Source organism: Anser cygnoides, chromosome Z, assembly GCF_040182565.1.
Source record: "Anser cygnoides isolate HZ-2024a breed goose chromosome Z, Taihu_goose_T2T_genome, whole genome shotgun sequence".
NCBI classification, from domain to species: domain Eukaryota; kingdom Metazoa; phylum Chordata; class Aves; order Anseriformes; family Anatidae; genus Anser; species Anser cygnoides.
This window is the reverse complement of record NC_089912.1, coordinates 50,235,179-50,259,670: the sequence shown is the minus strand read 5'-3', so window position 1 is coordinate 50,259,670 and position 24,492 is coordinate 50,235,179. Positions and strand designations below refer to the sequence as shown.

The 24,492-nt window shown below is 38.9% G+C and overlaps 1 protein-coding gene across 6 annotated transcripts in view; it reads left to right on the top strand.

The window, feature by feature from the left end:
• The window catches only part of ADAMTSL1 (ADAMTS like 1), a 481,138-nt gene that overhangs the window by 300,341 nt on the left and 156,305 nt on the right, over nt 1-24,492 (top strand). For 3 of the 6 annotated variants that reach the window (XM_066987715.1, XM_066987716.1, XM_066987717.1), the window contains 2 exons: nt 11,636-11,681; nt 22,462-22,698. In XM_066987715.1, the coding sequence (XP_066843816.1) occupies nt 11,636-11,681; nt 22,462-22,698 (283 nt within the window). The remainder of the gene's footprint in view (nt 1-11,635; nt 11,682-22,461; nt 22,699-24,492) is intronic. The other 3 variants (XM_066987719.1, XM_066987718.1, XM_066987720.1) reach the window with 1 other exon arrangement.

Genomic DNA, 24,492 nt, shown 5'->3' with positions numbered 1-24,492 from the left:
CCTCCACTCTGTTCAGCAGTTTACACTGGATTTTCTATATGTAAGAATGATGATCTCAGATATTGACCCATATGTCAGTAGCCAAAGAATGTCAACATCTTCCTGACAAGTTTCCCTCAGCAATAAAAGAGGGAATGCATGAGAGGATTTCTAAGGAATCTATCTTTGCATAGATTCTTCATACTGGTTCTGCTATTTGTTGGAATATACTTTTTTCTCCCCTTTTCAAATACTTTCTTTTCTTCCTTCAGCTGATGGCATGCAAAAGCAAACCACCAGTATGGATTAGCCTTTCCACTACTTCTGCTTGATAAGTAAGCTGAAGTGATTCTCTACTTTGGTTGTTCAATCCACTGCTATTGCATATTGCAAAGAAGTGATAAAAGTACATTCATATAACTGACTCTTAGTTTTATTGCAGTTTGACTCAGTCAATCAGCAATATAACCTCTGAAAATGTAATGTTGGAGATTAGGTTCAATAAACTGGCTAAATTAGCTAAAATTAGGTCTATTTTATGCTGTGTAATATTTTTCACATGACATAGTTCATGAAGTTCAAAATATAATGGATTATTTCATGAAGGACTACTACTTTCTGATTATGATCACATAGATTATCCATTGAAGAACCGAGAATCAAGGGGTTTGCTGTCTGTCAAAATGTGACAGAATAGGTGCATGTTCATTCATGTTAGCTTAAAGTTAAATAATAGAAAAAAAAAGAAAAAAAAAGAAAAAAAAAAGCATTACAGCAACAGTGACTAGCACTAAAAAGGGGATACATCAAATACTACATATGTGAAAATTCTAGTTTATGGTTTCAGCTGTATATAATGTTGATATCAAAGTTTGTCTGCTGTTCTTTAGCTGCTTCACAACTGGATTTGGAGTTTTGTCAAGGCATCTCACTGTGACCCCTAGTTTCAGGCTACAATCACAAACTCAGCTGTCTTGGAGGTTTAGATTGCAAGAGAATCTAAAGTATTTCAGATATAACATTAATAAAAGGTCCCTTAAACATTATGAGTGAAAATTACAATGGAAAAGCTACTCTAGATTTTGGGTTGCTTCTTTATCAGATAGTTGGAGTAATTTATGTTAGCTTCTATTATGAGATGATAAAAATGCTGCCTTGTCTAATCCTGGCACTAATAAATAAGGCAAATTATTGCATTTTATAAAATGTTCCTGTGTGTGTCAGAATGATCATTTAAAAAGCTCTTTATTTTCTCATTCTAAGAATAAGACCTCTGCTATCTTGTGGTCTGTAGAACACATACCAGAAATTTAATGCATAAATGCTAACGTAATTACTAAATACATCCACAAATCTAAATAACGTTCTGATGAATCATACCATGTCACTCAATGTCAGAATTCTTAGATCACTTGAGCTATGAGATGATTTGGGAGAATGGTTTTCATTATTCCAATTGAAACTGTAAATGCACACTAATATAGTGTAAATTACTTTCAGGGTACTTTAATAGCTGTCATGTTTTCTGCTTCAGTTGTTAACTGGAACTGCTTTACTCTATCATGGGTGTCGTCCCTGCTATATTAGGTGATCTAAAATTTTGTAAGAAATTTAGATTGTAGTTGGTTTGTGGACACTGCTGGTTAAAATTGTACCATATACCAGCATTTTAAAAGATATTTTCTTTTATTTTATTGACTTTGGGATTAGTCAAATTTGTATTTATGAGACTCCTTCCTGCTTTGATTTAATGAAGCATTTCCAATTTTCAAGAAAGATTATAGTTCCAGCAGTACCTACCAGCAGAAGCACTGAGCTGTAACCTTAAATTTGAGTCAATACTATAGAAAGCTGCAAGTATCATAAAATTTAGATGAATGCTGTGGTCTGTGGGGTGATTACTGGAGCTCTTTGGAGAGACAGTTACGTTGTGTTGGCTGTCCTAATTTCCGGTTGCTGTGCTACAATAAAATATCTAAAAGAATATCAAATGCTTTCACACAGGTTTTTTTCCCATGTAATCCATTACTAGACTTGCTATAGGGATGCTACATGCTGGTGTTTTTTGTGAGGAACTGATCTGTGCTATAATGAACAGCAGCCAGCATTGTACCTACAGCTGAGAGTGATGGATATGATCTCCATAAATCTGTCCCTCCATTGAGATGTAGCCTACCTTGCAAAAATGTCTGTGAATCCTTTACTTAGATGATATACAGTTCATAAGTTCAGGTTCACTGGAAAAGTTTCTGTATATTCATAATTCTTTCAATAAATCTGTTCTGAGAGTTAAATGAAAAATAATTAAATCAGCCAGGTCTTTGCATGATGTGGAGTTTTTATAAACCTTGCTAACTTAATAAAAAATTAAAAAAAAAAAAAAAGTAAGTTGTGATGCTGTAAAGCCACAAGCTGTACATGAGAAAGCTAGAGAATTTAACTGGAGCTGGACTAACGCATGTGGTTCAGACCCAGGTTCAGACTTCCTCAAAGCATGGGTAACGTGGGTTCCTATTCAGCACATTTGTTTTGTAAAGACCAGCTGCAGAGCTTGGATCTAGAGCTGAGCTCAGGCATGTTCAGATTTGGAATGTAAGTACTTTTGGGCCTGTGATAGGTTCTAGATGCTGTCTTTGTGATAGAGCAAGCCAGGTGAGACTTGATGTTGTATTATCTTTCCACTTGGCCTGTGGATTACCATTGCTTTGCTGAAAGGCAATTCTTTAATTCTTGCTTTTTTTCAGCCTTTCTTGGCTAGTGAGTAACTGGAAAATATTTGCAACTGTAATAACTTCCTGTATATATGTGATTTGTCATATGTGCAAATCTAAAGTTAGAGACTTTTTAAAAATTCTTAAGAAAAAAAAATACTGCAGTGACAAACATGAGGGAATAGCTGTATAAAAATCAACAATAATAAGAACAGTCTGAAGTTCTCTGACAAATTATCCTCGCACTTTTCCTTTGTTTTCCTCAAATTCGATTTTTTTTAAATTTATTTTAATTGGATTGGACAGCTTCTATTTTGCTGAGAGTTTAGGGAGTGCTATTTATTGCCAGCTGTTACTCAGAAAGTAACACTTAGTGGTTCTGAATAATACAAAGACTAATCTGACAGTAAAAATTGAAATAGACTTTATTCTGTTTAGTGATTTGTATTGCAAACTGCAAGGTCTGCCTAACTTTGGAGTAAACATGATGCCAACCTTAAACTCCAGGAGTAACAGAAGCTATCTGGAGTAAGAACTTTGTGTGAGTGGAAGCACTGTTGGAATTGCAGCTGCTTGTTTTTTGTATAACATTCCCAACAAAATTCTCAAATCTTCTTGAACTTGAAATGAAATTGTGAATTGAGACTAGTCTTGCCTTTAGAAGGAAAGACTTATTTCTACAAGACCAATAGATAAATTAAGTTTCTCTGGGCTCAGTGTTATTTTGGCTAGAGTGCAAGAGATAGGCAAAGTAACCTAAAACCAGCTAGCTCAGCTACTGATATTTGGCTATTTCTTGTACTATAGCCTACAGTGTAAGCAAAATTTTAGAAGTCTTTCTGTAGGCAATATTTCACCACTCCACTTGAACAAGCACTGCATAGCCAGAAGCAAGTAGTTCTTTTCTACTAATACCATGAAAGGAATCTGGTCTTCAAGATACAAGGGTTTCAGGTTTTGGTTTAGGTAAGTATCAAGTAAGGCCACTTTTTTTGTTTGTTTGTTTTTTGTTTTTTGTCCTCCAAGAGACAGCTGACAGAGAGATTATGGGTCAGGATTAAAGGGAGGGCAGGGACAGGTGATATAGTGGGGGTCTGCTACAGGCCACCTGATCAGGAAGACCAATTAGATGAGGCCCTCCACAGACAGAGAGAAGCAGCCTCATGTTTACAAGCCCTGGTCCTCATAGGGGACTTCAACTACCCTGATATCTATTGGAGGGACAGCACAGCAGGGCACAGGCAACCCAGGAGGTTCCAGGAATGCGTTGATGACAACATCCTTCTCCAAGTGATAGAGGAGATGAAAAGGAGAAATGCTGTGCTGGATCTCATTCTCACCAACAAGGAGGGGCTGGTGGGGAATGCAAAACTCAGGGGCAGCCTTGGCCACAGTGACCATGAAATGGTGCAGTTTAGTGCACCATTTCATGGTGCACTGAGGGCAGTGAGGAGGCAGCACAGCAAGCTGACTACCATGGACTTTGAGAGAGCTGATTGCCCTCTTCGGGGGCTACTTGGTAGAGTACCGTGGGACAAAGCCCTGGAGGGAAAAGGAGCCCAAGAATGCTGGTTAATAAAAAGGATCGCTATCTCCAAGCTCAGGAGTGATGTATTCCAACAAAGAGGAAGTCAGGCAAAAACACCAGAAGGCCTGTATGGATGAACAAGGAGCTCCTGCACAAACTCAAACAGAAGAAGGAGGCCTACATAGAGTGGAAGCAAGGACAGGTAGCCTGGGAGGGATACAGAGACATTGTCTGAGCAGCCAGGGATCGGAAAAAGAAAGGCAAAGCCCTGTTAGAATTAAATTCTAATAGGATGTTCTGCAGGAACATCAAGGGCAAAAAGAAAGGTTTCTATAGGTACATCAGTGATAAAAGGAAGACTACAGAAAATATGGACCCTCTCCGGAAGGAAATGGGAGACCCGGTCACTTGGGATATGGAGAAGGCTGAGGTACTCAATGACAATTTGGCCTCAGTCTTTACCAGCAAGATCTCCAGCCACATGGCCCAAGCCCCAGGCAGGGATTGGAAGAACTGTGCACTGTGGGAAAAGATCAGGTTCAAAAACAGCTAAGGAACTTTAAAGTGTACAAGTCCATGGGACCTGATGAGATGCGTCCAAGGATCCTGAGAGAAATAGCAGATGTAGTTGCTAAGCCACTGTCCATCATATCTGAGAAGCTGTGGCAGTTCAGTGAAGTTCCCACTGACTGGAAGAGGGGGAACATAAACCTTATTTTTAAAAAGGGAAAAAAGGAAGTCCCCGAGAACTACAGGCCAGTCAGTCTCACCTCTGTGCCTGGCAAGATCATGGAGACAGATCCTCCTGGAAGCTCTGCCAAGGCATATGGAAAATAAGGAGGTGATTGGTGACAGCCAGCATGGCTTCACTAAGGAAAGATAGGACACCAGATTTGTCAGGCACTATGACGGGGTTACAGCATTGGTGGATAAGGGAAAAACAAGTGACATCATCTACATGGACTTGTGCAAAGCATTTGACACTGTCTCTCCTGTGATATCCTTGTCTCTAATTTGGAGAGAAATGGATTTGATGGATGGACCACTTGGTGCGTAAGGAATTGGCTGGATGGTCGCACTCAAAGAGTTGCGGTCAACATCTCATTGTCCAGGTGGAGATCAGTGATGAGTGGTGTTCCGCAGGGGTCAGTATTGGGACTGACTCTGTTAACATCTTTGTCGGTGACATGGACAGGGGGATTGGGTGCACCCTCAGGAATTTTGCCTATGACACCAAGATGTGTGGTGCAGTCAACACACTGGAGAGAAGGGATGCCATCCAGAAGGACATGGACGGGCTTGAGAGGTGAGCCTTTGCGAACCTCAAGAAGTTCAACAAGGCCAAGTGCAAGGTCCTGCACCTCAGTTGGGAGCAATCCCAAGCACAAATACAGGCTGAGTGGGCAATGGGTTGAGAGCAGCCTGAGGAGAAGGACCTGGGGGTGTTGGTTGACAAAAAGCTCAAAATGAGCCAGCAATGTGCATGCATGCAGCCCGGAAAATCAGCCACATTCTCAGCTGCATCAAAAGAAGCATGGCCAGAAGGTCAAGGGAGGTGATTCTCCCCATCTACTCTGGTCTTGTGAGACCTTACCTGGAGTTCTGCATTCAGCTCTGGGGCCCCCAGCACAAGGAGGACATAGATCTATTAACAATGAGTCCAGAGGAGGGTTATGAAGATGATCAAAGGGCTGGGGAACCTCTCTCTCCTGTGAAGACAGGCTGAGGGAGTTGGGGTTGTTCAGCCTGGAGAAGAGAGGGCTCCAGGAAGACCTTATAGAGTCCTTCCAGTACCTAATTAGGGCCTAAAAGAAAGCTGGGGAGGGACTCTTTATCAGGGAGTGGAGTGATAGGACAAGAGGTAATGGCTTTAAACTGGAAGAGGGGAGATTTACATTAGCCATTAGAAAGGAATTCTTGATGATGAGGGTGGTGAGGCACTGGAACAGGTTGCCCAGAGAAGCTGTGGATGCCCCATCCCTGGAGGTGCTCAAGGCCAGGCTGGATGGGGCTTTGGGCAGCCTGGTCTGGTGGGAGATGTCCCAGGCCATGGCAGGGGGCTTGAAATGAGATGATATTTAAAGTCCCTTCCAACCCAAACCATTCTATGATTTTCCTAATAACATCACTTTCATATATGGTGTAGTTATATTGCACACGTGTATAGCCATATTCTATTCTGTTGATTCCAGTAAATTTACTCTAGATTTACAGAAGAGTCTCAGAGTGTAAAGCCTGGTATGCTGGTATATTGTTAGTTCCACACTCACCTTCACATGCGTGAGAGTCAATGTTTGTTTAATGCTAATTACGATACATTATTTACATCAAAATACACGATTCCCTAATTAAAATATTGTGGAAAACATTTATGCAAAAAATAGGCCTTTAGCAGCCACAGATTAAAGCTCATGTTTTGATTTGACTAGCCAGCTTCCTGCCTGTAGCGACTTAAATTGGCACTTTGCCTCCCAGTTGTTTTAGTTTGTTTGTTTGTTTGTTTGTTTGTTTTTGTGTTTTGTTTGTTTGGTTGGATTTTTTTGTTTGTTTGTTTTGTTTTGTTTTGTTCTTTTCTTTAACTCCTGCGGAAGGAATATTCATAAGATCTGTAAAAAATTTTGACAGGGAAAGCTGGGTTTTCTATCTTTCTTGTCTCAAGGTTAACTATTCCTGTAACAATTCTGGTATTTCACTATCTGAAGATGGTGCAAGAGTGTCTTAGTCACTGAAATAGAAAGAATGAAAGATTTCTGGGGCCCCAAACACAAGAAGGATGTTGATCTGTTAGAGCAGGTCCAGAGAAGGGCTACAAAGATGGTCAGAGGGCTGGAGCACTTCTCTGAAGAAAGGCTGAGAGAGCTGGGGATATTCAGTCTGGAGAAGAAAAGGCTCCAGGGTGACTTTATTACAGCTTTTCAATACTTAAAGAGGTCTTATAAAAAGGATGGAGAGCAATATTTTGTTCAGACAGACAGTGATAGGACAAGGCGGAATGTCTTATAAACTGAAAGAGGCAAGATTTAGATTAGATGTTATGAGGAAATTCTTCACTCTGAGGGTGGTGAGGCACTGGAACAGGTTGCCCTGAGAAGCTGTGGATGACCCATCCCTGGAGGTGTTCAAGGCCAGGCTCGATGAGTTGGATGCCAACCTGATCTAGTGGGTGGTATTCCTGCCCAGGGCAAGGAGCTTGGAACTAAACGATCTTTAAGGCCCCTTCCAACCCAAGATATTCCATGATTTTACAGTTACAAAGTCAAGCAGCATGTCAAAACACACCAGCACATCTGCACAACCCATTGTCAGGTGAGGGGCATATTACCAAAAGAATAAAGAAAAATTTTTATACTGTTTATAATTTTGTTCTTAATTGAATGATTTGAACATGCATTTGGGCAGATCTTACCAGATAATATGAAAAAAAGTGAACTCATATATTCAGCACAGTCCTGATGTATCTTTCTTTTTCCTAACAATTTAGTACATAAGGCATTCCATCAAGTTTTCATTATGAGAAAAGGAATATACTGAGAGAATGAAAAAGAGATTCTGTTCCCCAGAAAAGGAGAAATAGAGAAATTGTAATGAGAATGGTGGGGGTTATAATACCGCACAACGTTTGGAAAAGAGTTAGGAGTAACAGAGTGAGGAAAGAGGGATGCAAGATGGCGTTACTGTGTGTGAAGTACGATCTTGTGCATGCTTGGCACTAGGGGAAGTGGAGGGCTGACTCAGCCCCTCTTAAGATGTCATGGGAGGAGAAAGGCACACAGCATGCTTTTCTCACAGGTGCAGTGCCAGAACCAAAATCTATCCCAGAAGAGTGGTGATCAAGGGGTGTGAAAATAAAGGAGAGTGAAGATTGTCCAGCATTACATCAACTTTCAAACCCCTGTGGTGAACAGTTGCATCAAAATTCAGATCCACAAAAATAACCTACCTCTGGCTCCTAGTTTCTTGCTTATGTGGAGGCTTGTTGCTTAAGAAAAGCATTTCAAACTTTGATGACCACTGAGAGTGGCAGGAGTTGATGAGGTCCTCCTCTGCAAATCTCTTTCATCGCCTTTGGTAATTACAGATAAAGGCAACTTTGGCAAGGGGTTGCTGTTCTTTCTGGCATGGATTATTGAAAATCTTCTAGCTCTAGCTGAGCACAAACACACATCTACTTTAGACATTTGAGGGGGGGACTTGAACTAAGTCCCTCTACAAACTGGAGCCTGGAGAAATAAATACCAGGGTTTGGGGTTGTTTACATTAAACGAAGTGAATATTTTAATATATTAAAAGTTGTTAACCTCTTTCATAAACTTTACTGGAAACAAGTGACTAAGTTTGAAGAATGAAACATGATTCCCAATAGCTTGCTTTTCTTGCATATTCACATGATAATAATTGCCTGTCAAGCCAAACCCCCATCCACCTTTTTCCTCAGCATAATCTCCCGCAGTGTATGCCTGATGACAGAGAAGACTGAACAAGTACCTCTTATTGCTCACACCCTTTGTGTGCTCTCTAGGACTAATTTGCCATGTGTGGTGACTTTTGACTTTTCTGGGTGGCCATGTGTACTCTTGCTGGTAATAGTTGTTCTATTTAACCCACAAAGGTCAGAAGATGTGTGATAACTGTGTCTTATAAAGTGGTCTCAGTAATCTGATGAGGTCCTTCCTTGGAGGTGAAATGCTGCACGCTATGGCATGCTGCAAATTATCCACTCTAAGACATAGGATGCATACCATTAATTCAAACCCTACCTAGGGGAAAACACCTGCCCTGGCCTAGTGTTGTGCAAGGAGCTGTGTATGTCTCTCCAGAAGAATTAAATCCTCTAGATGGTTTCAGCTTCCCCGTTTTAAGCATAGACAGGTTCAGAAGCAGAATTTATTTATTTATTTATTTATTTATTTAGTCACCTATTTTCAACAAATCCTATAATTTTGAATCCAAAAAGGAGGCACTTCAGTTTAAGAGAGTCTGGAGTACTGTTTTGAAGCTGAGTACATCTGAAACACAAAGTACGCTACAAACCTACTATGAAATTGTATCAGCTTAGTATGAAAGAAGCTTTTGGTTGATAGGTGATAACTGGGAAAGTAATGAGTTTAAACAACAAAAATCAAAAGTTTGATCCTGGCAAGGAGACAAAGGAAGTTTTGCAAGAGTGGTTCCTAGTGTTCATGAATCATCAATCCAGCGCTAGCTGCATCCAGAACTGAACTTTTGTTCTGAACAACCCTGGTCTATAGCCAAAGGAGGGAAATTGGAAGAAAAATCTGAGTTGTTATCTGGCATATGTTTCAATGAATGTACCTACTCTTTTCCTTAGTGCAAAGAATAAATGGTTGGGTTTTTTTGTTTGTTTTGTTTTGTTTTGTTTTTAATTTTGAAACAGACAATATGAAGAAATTGTGAAAAGAAGAAACTGTGAGACAGCTGACAGAAAGGAAGCTTAAATTTCTATGGTAGTTCAATATTTTTGAGGCTAATAAATTATGGTAATTGAAATTTCAATAGCAACAGATCCATGTAAAGCAAAGATATATCTGGTGGGTTTTATGGCATTTATAAGAGAGAGATGGGGCATGTATCAAGTTTGCTGGATAAGCTATTCAGTGTGGTAAGCAAGGACTGCATTAAGACTGCCTGCATGCTATGTCATACACTTTCTCCTTGGCTCTCTGTAGATGTAAATCAAGACTACCTCTAGTAAATGTCCAGTGTAAATAGAGGTCTAGCCTGCACAACAGTGTATCATCGAGCTACCTATGTTGCTCAGGAATGAATGGCATGTTGAGGGGAGTTGCTCATTTTGTGTTTGTTTTTGTTTTTGTTTTTAATCCCAGTATTGCTACACTAGTTCATAGCCTATTATTGAATATGATTTTTATTATTGTATTGCTAAAACTGTTACACCTGGTGCTGGATGCCCTGTGCACACTTTTGACTTCTGTGCATGCATGCAGAGCTAGAAATTTATGTGAATTAATCATATAACATTACAAAAACATTAAACTTGTGGTATCTCTATAATGCTTTTAATTTATATGGTAAATGCTACAGTGCAGATTATATTATCTTTCTTCTTATGCTTCTTACATTTTTCTTCTGAAAAAGAGATTGGCTTTATTTTCTTGTTTTCTTGTTTATTTTCTTGTATCTTCTCTTGTAATTCCTTACACCATTTTGGTATGTTCACAAAACTGTTTTTTGTCCTGATTTTGTGCTAAGGAAGGTGTAAATGACTACTGGAGGAATTTTACAATTAAGTCTCACCTGCTTTTCATGTGTTTAGGAGGAAGGATGGTTTCAATAACTTAAAGGAAAACTATTCATTTTATTCTAGAGTTAACTCAGTATGGAAAAAGTTTTTCAGTCTTAAAAAGAAGAAGGAAAAAAGAACCCACACAAACGCATGCAGATGCTGTCCTTTCTCTTGGATGGCTCAAAATGGTTTGGATTTAAAACTTCAGTCTTGGCAGGCATTGAGTCCTCAAGGAATGTGTGCTTGTTAAATCCTGACCAAAAAAAAAAAAAAAAAAAAAAAAAAAGTTGTGAAATTAAGAAATTAAAAATGTAAGGAATTCTATTCTGTTGAAGGATAATCTTTAAAGCCAAATCCTGCACTCTGATTTATACCAAGGACCTCCTCAGAGTATTCTGTATGAACTCATAAAACACACAAAACCAAAGGTCAAATACTCAGAGCACATACTGCTGAGGGCTGAAAAGGTATCTGGATGCTGACCTTTCCTTCGAGAGCCCTGCTGGCATCCAAGCTGGTATGGGTCTGCATGCATGGGGAGGGGAGGAGAGCCACGGAGAGCACACGTGGGGGCACCAGCCCTCCTCGACCTCTGCCAGGCCCAGCTGCTCTTTGGATGCCACTCCACAGGAGGGCCTGGGGGATAGGGGGGGACATTTTACACTCACCTCCTCTCTCTGAACCGAGCTGGAAGAAGCCCTGCGGACACAGGGCTGCCAGCCAGCTGCTGCAGGCCGCTGCTGGAGGGTTTCCACCTGCCAGTGTGCAGGCTGCTCCCCAGCAGACCCAGTCTGGCTGCCCCAGCTGTGTCCCAGCTCAGGGCCCGGCCGAGGCAGGCGCAGAGCTGCTGTTATGAATGTGGTTTGGATGCTGACTGCCAGCTACACTCTGTACACTGGCTTCCAGCCTCATTTGTAAACTGATGCCACCTTCCAGAAACTAATTTTTTAGGTAGGAACCTGGAAAGTTGTAAAATTCATGCCTCAAAATCCACCTAGTGACAGAGAAGCCTTTACCTTAGGGAGGAGTTGGTGGGGGGCTTGGTGGTTTGAGATTCTTATTGGAAAAATGCTGGTGCAGTAAACATTGTGTGCTTGCTTGTCTTATTCAGCCATTAATATTTTTGGGTTTGTTTTTAATTTTTGGACACAGGACCTGCGAAGGGCGAAACATCCGATACAGGACATGCAGCAATGTGGTAAGTGAAGTATAGCTTTGATATAGCACAAGTCATCACATATGACAGTCATGCCTACATAAGATAAAATAATTTGCTTGTGTGATGATGGGAACACTATAGCTGTTTAAACTGCCTTCGTATCACAGGACCTCTGGCAACTCATTATTGATTTCTCGAGAGGCTGGAGCAATAATGGCGTAGCATGGCGTTAAAACCGGATGGCATTGCAGTCACAACCTTTCTACGTAGGCTGTCAATGAAATTTCAAAGCTGCTCTTTATAACCCCAAAGCAGATTCAAAGACCACTCATGTTACTTTGGTAGCTGTCTGGTTCACATTGGTCCATCTGTCAGGCTGGAGGATTAAATGTTAAGGACTGAAGACAAGTTAGTAAGAGATGTGTGTTGCTATTCACTTGTGCCCTCCCAGCACTGTAATTTTGTTGTATGCCTTAGAAAAGCAGTTTTAGATAGCCTGCAATAGTGCTGCAGCCTTTCCAAATGTTTTTGCTGTTTGTTGGTTGTTTTTTTGTGTTTTTTGTTTGTTTGTTTGTTTGTTTTGTTTTGTTTTGTTTTTTCCTGTGGTGATTGTAGATTTCACTGGAATAAAATAAGAAACTTCAACTTCTGTGCTCACCAAAGGGAACGCGTGTTTTCACTGATGAAAATGGAAATAAAGACTTTCATATGGAAAGTCTTATTGGGTGCCAAGAATTGTGAAAGCTCTCAAATTACATGGAGCAATGTCAGTTTTACCAGTAAATGGAAAATGAAATCAAACATGCTGTGGGCCAAGCTTTCTCATGCCTGATAGGGACATATTCAGAAGGCTTTCAATAGGTGCTTTGTCTGAAAAAAAAGTTTAAAAGTTTAAGTGTTTTTTTTTTGTTTTTTTTTTGTTGTTGTTGTTTTTTTTTTTAAAAGAGTATGTTCCCTCGTATTTGGCTTATATTCTCTTCAGTAGACCACAATGAAAGAAATCGCCTGCCTCAGACTGAGTTACAGTCTCCCATGCAGTGAGTTTCTCACACTTCTGCCTCAGAAATCGGTTCTGGTTGTATGCTTTGGGTCACTGAAATCACACATCAATCTAGACATCTGCTTCACTGACAACAACTGGAACAGTCAATAAATAGGTCTGCTGACTGATTTAACAGTCTGATTTCCAGCTGTGAGACACTTAGGCTACACTGTGACCTTGGAGGGAATGGGAAGGTTAATTTGTGTCACTCAAGCTGCATGGCTGCATGCTATAGCCCTCTGTAATATGATAAAGAAAGGGAGGAGGATGTGTGTGTGTGGGGGGGAGATAATGTTAAAGGCTAATTGAGCTAAAATTAGACCCATCAGCTTTGTTTCAGTTTGTGCATTGCTGTGTATTATGACAGTCTGCTTCCCCTCCTGCCCTGCTCTCATGCAGTGAAAGTTACCAGCATACCACTCTGCTGCCATTAGTTGTTCCTGGATCACCCTGATGAGACCCTGGCATTTTTCCTGTGTTGCAACCCTTGTTCTGTAATCACTGAGCTTAACTTTGCAAGACAAAGAACATATTTTTTTTTTTAATGTTATTTTTAGCTTAGGTTCTGTTTTGCAACTGTGTACCTGGACAGTTTTCCTCCAGAATAAATCCTTGCATAGTTTTGTCAGGCAATTCCTTAACATACCTTGTATTTGACAATACAGGCTCCAGACCGCTCAACATAGCACTGAGGCATCCAGCTTCAGAACTCACTCAATTTTTAATAACAAGTAATCCAAACTGAAGCCCTGAAAGTGCTTTATTATGCTAAAGTCAGTGAGAGTTTTGCCACTGAGTGATGAAGACCCAGGATTACATTTACAATTTTAACCCCTTTTATTGGAGAGGGTAAAGAATGCATTGTGCTGCCTTGCTCTCTTTTCCTTAACACAAAGATCAAATAAGTTTTCATTTGTTTCTTATTAGTCAACTTGCAAAACTAGCAATAAATCAAACAATCCTAAAGCTACTGACTACATCAGACTTTGACCAGGCCTTTCAAATATGGCTTTGTGTAAAAAGGAAGGTATTTGGCTATATTTGCTTTGCAGATATCTGATCTCAGTGGAAAACATTTCCTATTTATTTTTAAAGTACACTCAGTCTTTGATTCAGATGTTATGGCATTCCATTCACCATCTTTACTGATCTGAGATACTGTGCACCAGTATTCCCGCTGTCATTGCAATTGCACTGCCACCATGATCATCAACAGAAAATGGGGTAGGATCCCGCCACAGCAGGGGTGTTTCTGGGGTTGGGTGCCACTTTGAAATATGTTGTGCAGCACCAGTAGGAACTGAAACCATTACCAAACTGTGTACTCTTTCAGAGTAGCACAAACAATCATAAACTTTCTTTTTAATGACATATTTGTCTCCAAAATTACAGGATACACACACACACAATTAGGTTGTGGAAATATTTAATTAACCCCATGGCTCATCACAGAATTGTGCTCTGAAAAATGAACATAGTAGTGTGCAAATTTTTGTTTACTCAGAATTTCCCTTTTAAGATTTCATCCACAAAGACACTGAAAATCAGGAGGAGGGAACTGCCAGACCCAATGCGATCTATAGTTTTGTCTATGTTGGCTGACAGCCTGTTGTGTTCAAGGAAAATGAGAGTAAACTCCCACCCCTCCAAGTGAAGCTAGCTATCATGCATTCTGGAAAAATTCCTTTTTGATTCCTGTGGAAATCAGAGAGTCCCAAAATACAAGCTTTCATTGCCATTAGCTGGTGTATAACTTGAGCACTGTAGTTATTGTTCATAAAAGAACTGGTCTTTTTATTTTCTGCAAAACATCTTTCTGTAAATTGACATGCTTTTGTTTATATGACTGTCCTCTTACAAGAAAGGATGGGTAGTCACATATACTAAAGGCAAAATATTTCAGAGATGAAACTGGAGAATGGGAAGAATACTTCTTGGAATCTGGCAATGAACACATTTTTGTAGGCACTATCATTAGCAAGATTTTGCTACAGCTGGTTTTAATTCATCCTGAAATTAAATAGCATTAAAAAAAATAGAATGAGATAGAGAAAAGAAAGGCAAGGGGAGAGAGTGGCACATCTATTTCTTCTGTGGCCTGTATTATTCCAAAGATGCTGAACCTTTTTGAATAACACTGACTGTAAGAGAGATTGATACTGCTGTTTATAAAGCTTCTGAGAAGTCTTTAAAAGAATTAATCCAATCCAGTATGTTCACCACTTGCATTGCCTGGTGTTGATCAGAAAGTAGAAGGATTATGGATATGAAGCCACATGTGTAAATAGTGAGAAGCAATGAGGGAATCTGAAGATGATTTAGGGTTGAATTGCATCAGTCTTTTTTCTTCTTGCTATTCATATTGACTCCAAGTATGTTTCCAGCCATTTTAGAATGTAATCGTGGGGGGAGGGAAGGAGTCATTTGTTTTTCTTCAGAAAATTACTCCAAATGCAATGAAAGCATGCTTTTGTATCTGGCTGGGTTGCTATATTAAATGTTATGCAAAATAAACAAAAATATTTCCAAACCGTGAGTAGGATTTTTTGACTAGATTTTTCTTCAGCTAGCATGCTCTCTGTTTCTTCTTCTAGGCATGTTCTCAGTTGCCAAGTTCTCTCCAACTTTTGTACCAGGTTATTATGCTACCTCATTTGCCCTTTCTCTTTTTCACTCCTACTGCCACTGCACTATTTTGTTTTTTAACTCCTTTTACATGAAAATCTTTCTGAAGAAGGTTTGTTGAACTGTGTAACATCTTCCTCCCCTCTCTCTCCAATTATCAGCCCATTTTTTTGCGATTGATTTTTTTTTTCAATTTCCCTGATATTTTTCCTCTTATTGCACTGCTTCTGGAAGTTAAAATCAGGAGAAATTTAGATGCATGAGACTGGCACTTGATTCCTGTAGGAATTTGCTTTTCATATTTACTTATACCTGCCAACAGGATGATAAAAACTACAAATAAAGCTGCTTTTGAGATATTGCTGTTTGACATGAAAACGACAATGCCACAAGTTCCACAAGAGTACTAGCCCTTTCTACACAGAAAGAGCTTCCATTAAGAGGTTACATTAAGTCTAAGATAGAATTTGTGGATGGAAGATCCCATTAATCAGATCATCAAAACTTGCAAATAACACCTGCAACTCTTCTTTTTTTTTTTTTTTCACTTAATTTCTTCACTTGGCCGAAATACCACCTCTGGTGGCATCCCCCATTTTCTGGCTTGCGTTCAGACAAGCTACTTCCATGCCTGTTTCTTATTAACTCATGCTGCTTTTTGTACACACCGGTACCTATATTGTCCATCTCAGTTTTGACAGAAGAAACTATATTCTTGCCACGTAACAAAGCCTAACGTGTTGGAAACCATTACACCTAAACTTCCAAGTGCATAGTTGCTTCTAGAAGCATTGACTTGTGAGTATGAAAAGCACCATCACAAGGCAGATTTTTTTTCAGATATACACAAATGGTTAGCAAAATTTAATTTTCCTACCCTCTAATGGGTAGATATACTATGTGAAGTCTTTTACAATTGAACCAGTTTGCATTTTGCAATAAAATTTAATGTCGTCCACCACTTGAACAATCCTGTAATCCTCAGTGTAAAAAACTTTTCTTTCTTATTCCAGTAGGGGGGTGAGGAGGGGAAGCAACTAGAAGCACTACAAATATCTCCTTATTAACACCAGATTTGCTTAATGAAAGTTTGCTTTTTCAGTAGAAATTCTTTCAAACTCAGGTCATTTATTGTGACTACAGTCTATTCTTCAAAATGCTGGATTTTCATAGCTGCTATCCTATTTTTGAGTGGGTGCACTTTTCAACCTCTGTATCATTGTGTGTTGTCTAGCAACTATTTCTCTGTATTGCAAAAAAAGCGGTTGCTAATGATGTCAGCTTTGACTTCTCAGTACATCTTCTCAGCAAGCAGACCTGTGAGTCTATGACTTCTAAAAAACAGAACAACAACAATAACAACAACAACAAAATCACTGCTATCGTCCTATGTAAATGCATCAAGAGTCTTTGTAAGCCAGGATCACTTCCATCACAGTGGCATTTCAAGATTCTGTTACCTGTAGATAATTCACACATTTAAATTTTCAATTTCTGATGATAATAAATTTTAAACACTTTCATTTAATGTTTAAAAGGTGTGAACAAACAAAAAAAAATCAGAATTATATGGAAAAATGCATATTGAATTATTAGCTAAAAATGGAAACATATTTGAAGTTATATATGTATATTATTAAGAATTGATTTTAAAGTCATTTCTAATGACAAATACTCTTGGAGGTCTGGATAGATTCTACACTGACTGTTTCATCTCCAGTACATGTTTATTTAATACAGAGTAGAAGCATCTGCTGATATTCCCTCATTTACTTTGTTCATATTATTTCTCACATGCTGTTCTGTCAGATGTTGCTTCTGATGTTCCAAAATGTTGTCTTGGGATTGTCAGAGAAAGCTGTAGTGTGAGCGACACTTGATCTAAGCAGTTAGGGATGTGCCTAAATTATTTAGAAGTTCACAGGAGCAGATTAATGAAAAACCTGGTTACAAGAAACTTAATCCAAGCAGGGCACTCAACAAGTCTTCAAAGTTGCATGGAGTTTCTGTTAAATCCATAGATTTCTTAAATCTCTGCAATTGCATATGAAGTTCTCATTCAGTCTTGTACAAACCCCTACTGGAAGACCTCAGGATTTCTTACTCAGTAATGAAATTGGGGCAGCTGAAACACAGTGCATATTTCATGGAACTGGTTCAATAAGCTGTTCTGTCAGATGCTGCACAGTATAGTCCAGTTGTTAGTCATTTTTTGCACAGAGGAAAAGCTCCAGGTATAGTAAATCATTCTTGGCCTCTGCAAATATACAAGCACACATACTGTAAACTGTTTGAAGGTTCCTCAACTGCTTCCACCTATCACAGCTTAGATATGATCTTCCACATTTCACCCACTAAGTAAACTTTTAAAAGCCTGACCCACTTTTGTCCCATGAAATCCGATCTACCTATCACCATCAAGGGACATCTGGGTTTCATCTTATCTTTTCCACTGGTTTGTTGATTAATAGAAATTGTTTTGAATGGGATTCAAACATGGCAAAACTCCATGGACTTTATGAATTACAATAGGGTCAAATAGGAGGTCAACTTGAAAAAAAAAAAAATTGTATGTGAGGAAAAAAATACATGTGAGGAAAGCCACAATAATATGTCCAGAATTAAGTGTCTAAGAGGTAAAGATGAAACTCTTTTGTTTGTTTTAAAATAGGTTTCATACTTCAAAGAGATTTCTAATCATCTTCAAGATGATATGTATTTTGTTTGTGGTGGAGAAAATCTTGAGTAGATAGGATGAACAGAGGTTATAGGCACAAGCACAGGCTCAGTGCTTCACAAATATCCCATGAGCCTTCACACACTAAAGGTCATCAGACAGCCAATTACAACTCACAGAGTTGGAGAAACTGCTTCCTATTCACTGGAAATTTTCTTCCCTAAAACATGATGGATAGGAAGCTTGAAGACAAATGGACTTACACAAGCCTCTCAAGTTTATAGGATCTTGCTGATTCTTCAAGGAGTGCAATGGCAGCAGTTCCTCATGTCCGCAGGGGCCCACAGATATTTTCAAAACAAAAGCAAAAAAGATTTGAACATAGCACCAAATTAGAGTAGCCCGAAACATAACTGTTAGTGCTTTTGTGGCCAGATAACAGTGCTGCCACATGTTCCAAGCCAAACATAGGCCATGCAGATATGGTCAGTGAAATACCTTGCAGAAATACATAACCCATATGAAGATGGAGATACTTCAGGCTCATTGCTGGTCTAACTTGGCCTGTGACTTCTGGCTGGCTCAACAGGTGAGCACATCTTTGTTTGTCTCTGTTGTACAGGTAGAAAAACTACATACTGTTAGATAGTTTCCAGGATCAGACTCTTGGTGGAGGAAAATACAACTTCACTCAGGCCATTGAAGCAGTGCTAGCTGGCAGCTGTGAAGGATCCCCTTCCACCAACCCCCAGACACATGCTGAAAGACGTCTGAATTTTAAAAATGGAAAAGACTTCGTGGAAAAGACTTTGTCGAATCAGAGCCTATAGTTTCTCCTCACTAGGAGCCAGCACTGCACAAATTGGGCACTCAAACAGGCAAAAGCTGTTATCTTAAGATGTGAGAAGTGTTTAGAAGAAAATAGCAACTTACAGTTTGAACCAATATGCAACAAAACATTGACTTTGCCTTATCTGTTATTTCAGCAACTAGAATACTCATTTGTAAGCAGTGAGCTTCTGTCTGTCTGCCATTATATGACTGAACAAGGGTCCCCACTGATCCTCACTGACATATAATACAAACAATAAATAGTAAGTTTTAAAAGCCAATGAAAACACAGACAAAATATTAACAAAAAGTACCAAGCTCAGTACATTTTCTACTTTTTCAGTCTAAGTGACCTGTGTCTAATGTTGGTAATATTGGGGCTGCAACTTTACTTACCTTGACCATTTTGTTATAAAGAACATTACAGAGATTATTCAGGTGTTATGGGTGTAGGTGCAAGTATGTGTTCTTTCCTAACTGGAAGGAAAGTTCCCCTTGAGAGAAAGGGATCTTCAAGGCCTTTAGGCAGATCTAGGGTTCAACATTTAGGATTTCAGTAGGAGAAAAGCGGTGGGTCAGACTCTGACCCTTTTTCATATCTGTGTGCCAAGATAAGTATGGATGTTTGCCTTTGTGACTGCTTGAATATATTCATTGAATGGCTTCAAGTTTCACATGCAAACGTCTTTAAACACAAGCTCTGTTATTTAAATCCATTGTTTTATTTTGATCATGATATCAAAGAGTGGAATTTAACATTGGTCCTGATCACCTGCCGTGTCCTGAAAGTTTGTTATGTTGACCATAGATTTTTTATTTCTTTGATTTAAAAATAAAATCCAACACAACAAATATAGTATTGAATCCTTTACAAAGCAGGATTATGAGCTCTGTATGTTGTGTGTTCTAAAGGGCCTTGCTGTCTTTGTAAAAATAAAGTTATTGCAAGCCAGGAAGTTTCAAAGGTAGAGCCAAGCTTGAAACAAACAAGAGAGTTGGCTTGGATCTCTGCAACAAGCATAAGCCAAGCAAAGAGACCTGACTGTATTCGCTTATGGACAGAAAAATTCAGGGAAGGGCATGCATCAGAAGATTTTGTGGCAGAAAATAATGCCACAGTGTTCCTCTTTGCTTGTCCCTTCTTTGGTGAAAATAGAGCTAAAGCAGATCTTGGGTCAAGTGGTAACTGTCTTGTTCATCCTCTGTTAAAAAGCAGAACAGAAAGACCGTTTTTCTCTACTATGCCTTTTTAGACTGCTATGGAGGAATAATGAAATTCCCACATGATCTGCTGTCTTCACTCTCTGCTATTGTCCAAACTTGTTCCTGTATTAACAGTTTGCCTAGATCACAATAAAGGACTGATTGCGTGTTTTTTTTTTTGTTTGTTTGTTTTTCTGGAGATTTTAAAATCAAACTGAAATAAAATCAACCTTTTATCTTTAAAAAAAATAGTAATCATCATCATCCACAACTTAAGAATAGACAAGTTGTATGTTGTCTAAGTCTTCCCATAGTAAAACTCCAGTTATGAACTTAGACTTTCAATATTGACTTCCAAAGAGAATGGATGTGCTCTACATTATCGCTATTTGATACATATTTTTCTACAGCGAGATTTGGCCCAAATCCTTTTCTTCTTCTTAATCCATTTAACCTTTCTTAGCAAGAGCACTACCTCCTTGTACTTAAACACCAGAACTGTGCCTGGAGCTTGACCCATCGTGTTTAGGCTGCATCACACTCAAATACAGAGCAAACTCACTGAAAATTTGCTCTCATGGTACAAAGCAAATTAACTGAAAATCTGTGGCTTATGGCCATGGCTTGTATGTGTGTATAGTTCACTGTAAGAAATGTTTGGAGTGGTGTGATCCAACATCATTCAACATTCAAACATAATGGGCATAACCACATTGCCACTACACAGTGAATGGGGGGCCAGATTCATTATCCTGGGTTTGTGCCAAGGGTATACAAATGATAAATTTATAGCCAAGATTCTGCCAGTTTGCTTCAAGAGCAGATTTGAAAGCTTGATTGTTAAGAGAGGTTTTCTTTTAGATCTTAATACAAAACAATGATCCTTTAATGCCATAAAGTGACACGCAGGCCCCATGGCATTCTTATTGAAAACTGTAATAACCTCTAAATCCTGTCTAAAGGAGCAGGAAAGAGCTAGTGAATGAAGATGTAGAAAAAGGTCTGAGAAACATAGGTGGCCATTTAAACCTCAGAGGAGTTATTTTGCCTGAATAGCAGCAAGATTTTCCTAGCTGGGCTGATAGATCATCTGGGAATTAGTTTGTCATTAATGATACCAGAATTTCTATAGGAGGAAGTAGTTATTTTGAGGACAAACAGACAAAACAGAAAACCTATAAGGATATTGTCTAGTTGTATATATGTAAAAAAACCCTCCTTCAAGTTTATAATCAACATTTGTGCTTCTCCCTAAATAAATGTTACCATCCTCAACCAAAGGTATCGCAGGTATTCATTTCATCTGGTATTTGACCAGATGCCAACGTGGAGCAGATTTCCTTATCCTACAACAAGATGGAGGACTATGGGGCCTTAATAATCTGAGGCAGCTGTATTTCCAGCACTTGCTCTTTTGTCATAATTCTCATGATGGTGGGTGTTTCTCCTAAACCTTAGCTCCTGTATTCCTGTAATTTTATAAGAAATTCAGGTTACTTCTAAATAAAAACAATGAACCTTTAGCCTTTGTGGTTGGTTGCACAGGAAAATTTGAAAATATCAGGCTTTAAGGATCAAAAACTGGAAGGGAGATAAAAAGAACTCATGTTTATTTTGCCTGAAGTCTCATGATTTTGAAGTTTTTCTTGTTCTCTTGAGAGATTAACTCATGGTTTTCAGTATTAAATGATGTCAGGAAAGTATCTGTGGGATAGAAAAAAGTCATCTTCTAATCTCAAGAAGAGAAATTAACAAAAGACTTTAAGTAGTATGACTGATCTTTGTTTTTTTATGTCAGAGGTACTGGCTGCAGAGTCAGATTATATGTCTCACAAACCTCCTAAAGGATTAACAAAGTGGCTTTTCACAGTAAAATCATAAGTTGCTAATTATGTGAGTTATAAAATCTTTGCCTCTAATAGGTTGACGAAATGTAAATATGTATTGCATTTTTCTTATTCCCATTTCCATACTGACCAATTTAAGCCACAGGGAAAAAAAAAAAAAAGAATAAAATTTAAACAGATAATTGAACCAAGTTATTTTTTTTCTTTTTCTTCAAACAGAGGTAATGTTGGTTTGCAGAGTGGCTGTGCTCACACAAATATGCACATTTGTACACAAGTGGAAAAAATTCAGTAAGAGCATTTCAGGACTGACAGGTTCTGTGGCTAAGATACATAAAGTGTGTTTCTTGTGTCTCCTGCATATTTACACGTGGCCTTGATGTTTTTTCAGTAATTCTGGGGAAAGAAGAAAAGAAGGCATAATTATACTGTTGAATTTTATGTAGTTGTAGCTGTCTCTTCTTTTTCAGTCTCAGATATTCTGAACAGAAAATCTGGGTACATCTGGTCACTGTGAAGTTCGGCTAGCTACACAACACTGTTATCACTCATCACGAGTAGACTCACTGACCTTTTCCTCCTCCTTTTCTGCAGGACTGCCCTCCAGAAGCAGGTGATTTTCGTGCTCAGCAGTGCTCGGCTCACAATGATGTCAAGTACCAGGGGCAGTTTTACGAGTGGCTTCCTGTCTCTAATGATCCCGACAACCCATGCTCGCTGAAGTGCCAAGCCAGAGGGGCAGCTTTGGTTGTAGAGCTGGCACCAAAGGTTCTGGATGGGACCCGGTGCTACACTGAATCCTTGGACATGTGCATCAGCGGTTTGTGCCAAGTAAGGAGAGAAGCCCTACTCTGCCACTTTTGCTGATGACTTCTTCCCTCAGTTCTCTCTCACATGCTCTCTTCTTCTCCATACCTGTATCATTTGGGGTTCTTCTTTTTAGTCATCTGTTTTCATAATCTTGTTCTCTTTACTGTTACCTTGTTTGGAAGAGGTATACAAAAACAATGAGCAAAAGTTATTTTCTCACTTAAAGAGTATCCTTGGGATTTTTGGAGGAATGTAATCTCAGGTTTTGAACTGTTTTGTGGTTAGCTGCAGTAGTAGATCAAGTTTAAAAGTATCCTAAGAAAATAATTTTAGCTTTTTATTTTGCTTTGCAAAAGCTTTCCAAATCTAGGAAATGATGTTGTCTTTGAGGATTATTGCTCCCTATAAGTCACAAACCACATAGTGGTGGATGAAGTACAAAACTGGAAAATCTACCAGTGGTTTGTAACATAACTGAGCAAGCTGCTACACCTCTGTGGGTCTCAGTTTCTCCATTTGTTAAAAGTGAGACTTTTTAACCCTTAAATTCACATCTAGAGATCATTCAGCCAATTTATTGACATCCTAATTTGTCTTCTTCCTTTCACTGAGTTGCATTTCTATTACCTTTTACTTATGTATTGCATTTACATATATATTACTGTTTTGAACCTATCTACATCAAACTTTAGTTGCCTGAACTGCTTATAGACTACAGGCTAATGGATGGGAGTACATTTGTGCCATCTCTGTTAAGCATGGAACACACCTCAATATTAGAAAAAACTAAGTCTGGGTTCATGTTTCAGTGCCTAGTTTCCTTCAAATCTAAGTAGACTTCATACATTGCTGGCTTTCTATGTATTTTCAGCCGCATTATATGCCTTGGGAAGTCTTCCCCCTGCTTTCTTTCTCTTTGATCTTCTACTCTGAGCCAATAGTCAGTAAATGAAACTGAGTAGCCACTTGTTCAATTAATCTCATTTGTGATCTGAAAAAGGGAATCATCTAAATCTCTTGACTTGAATCGTGCACAGGTTTTTGAAAAATTCATATTTTTTTTTAATAAGAGCTGCATTTCAGTCTTGCGTTTTTTTGTTGGTTTGTGGGTTTTGTTGTTGTTCTTGTTTATTTGTTTCTTTTAATCTTCTGAATTTGACCAGAGGCACAGGAAGCTGCATGGGAGAGTGACTCAAAGTATTCTGCCTACAGCGGGCTGGAAATTAGGAAAAGCACATTCAGGCTTTGTGTCAGGCTTATTTCTAATTTGGCCCAAATCTGAAGCAAACTTTCTGAGAAAGCCATCCTTTAGGAACAGAAACACAAATATTCACTACTAAAACAAACACATTTGCATTCTCATGACACTTCTTACTCCTGGAAGACTGAAGCTGGCTACACTCATAGATCCTACAATGGTCCTATATCTTAACTGTCTCTGTAGCTTAGGTATGCATTTTGAAGGTAGATGTACAGTACTCTAGCACTAATATCCCTGAGGAACTTCAGCTAAAGTAACCTTTTGCTCTTATACTCCACAGTGGTAGAATGATATAATAATTTTTACCTCATAAATATAATGACTGTATTTCCCAGGACCTTCAGCATTCAGTTTCTCCACCAACATTTCCCATACACGTACAAATACTACATCATTTTTGAGGATGGCCAAAGAAAAATAATGCTCACACTGCACTCCCCACTAATCTAAATAAATTTTAGATTTTTGGATGTGTTAAATTTAAAGTAACAGAAAGTATTATTATCACAGTGCTAGCCAGTCATATCTTTATGACAGTAGAGGTACTAGAACAT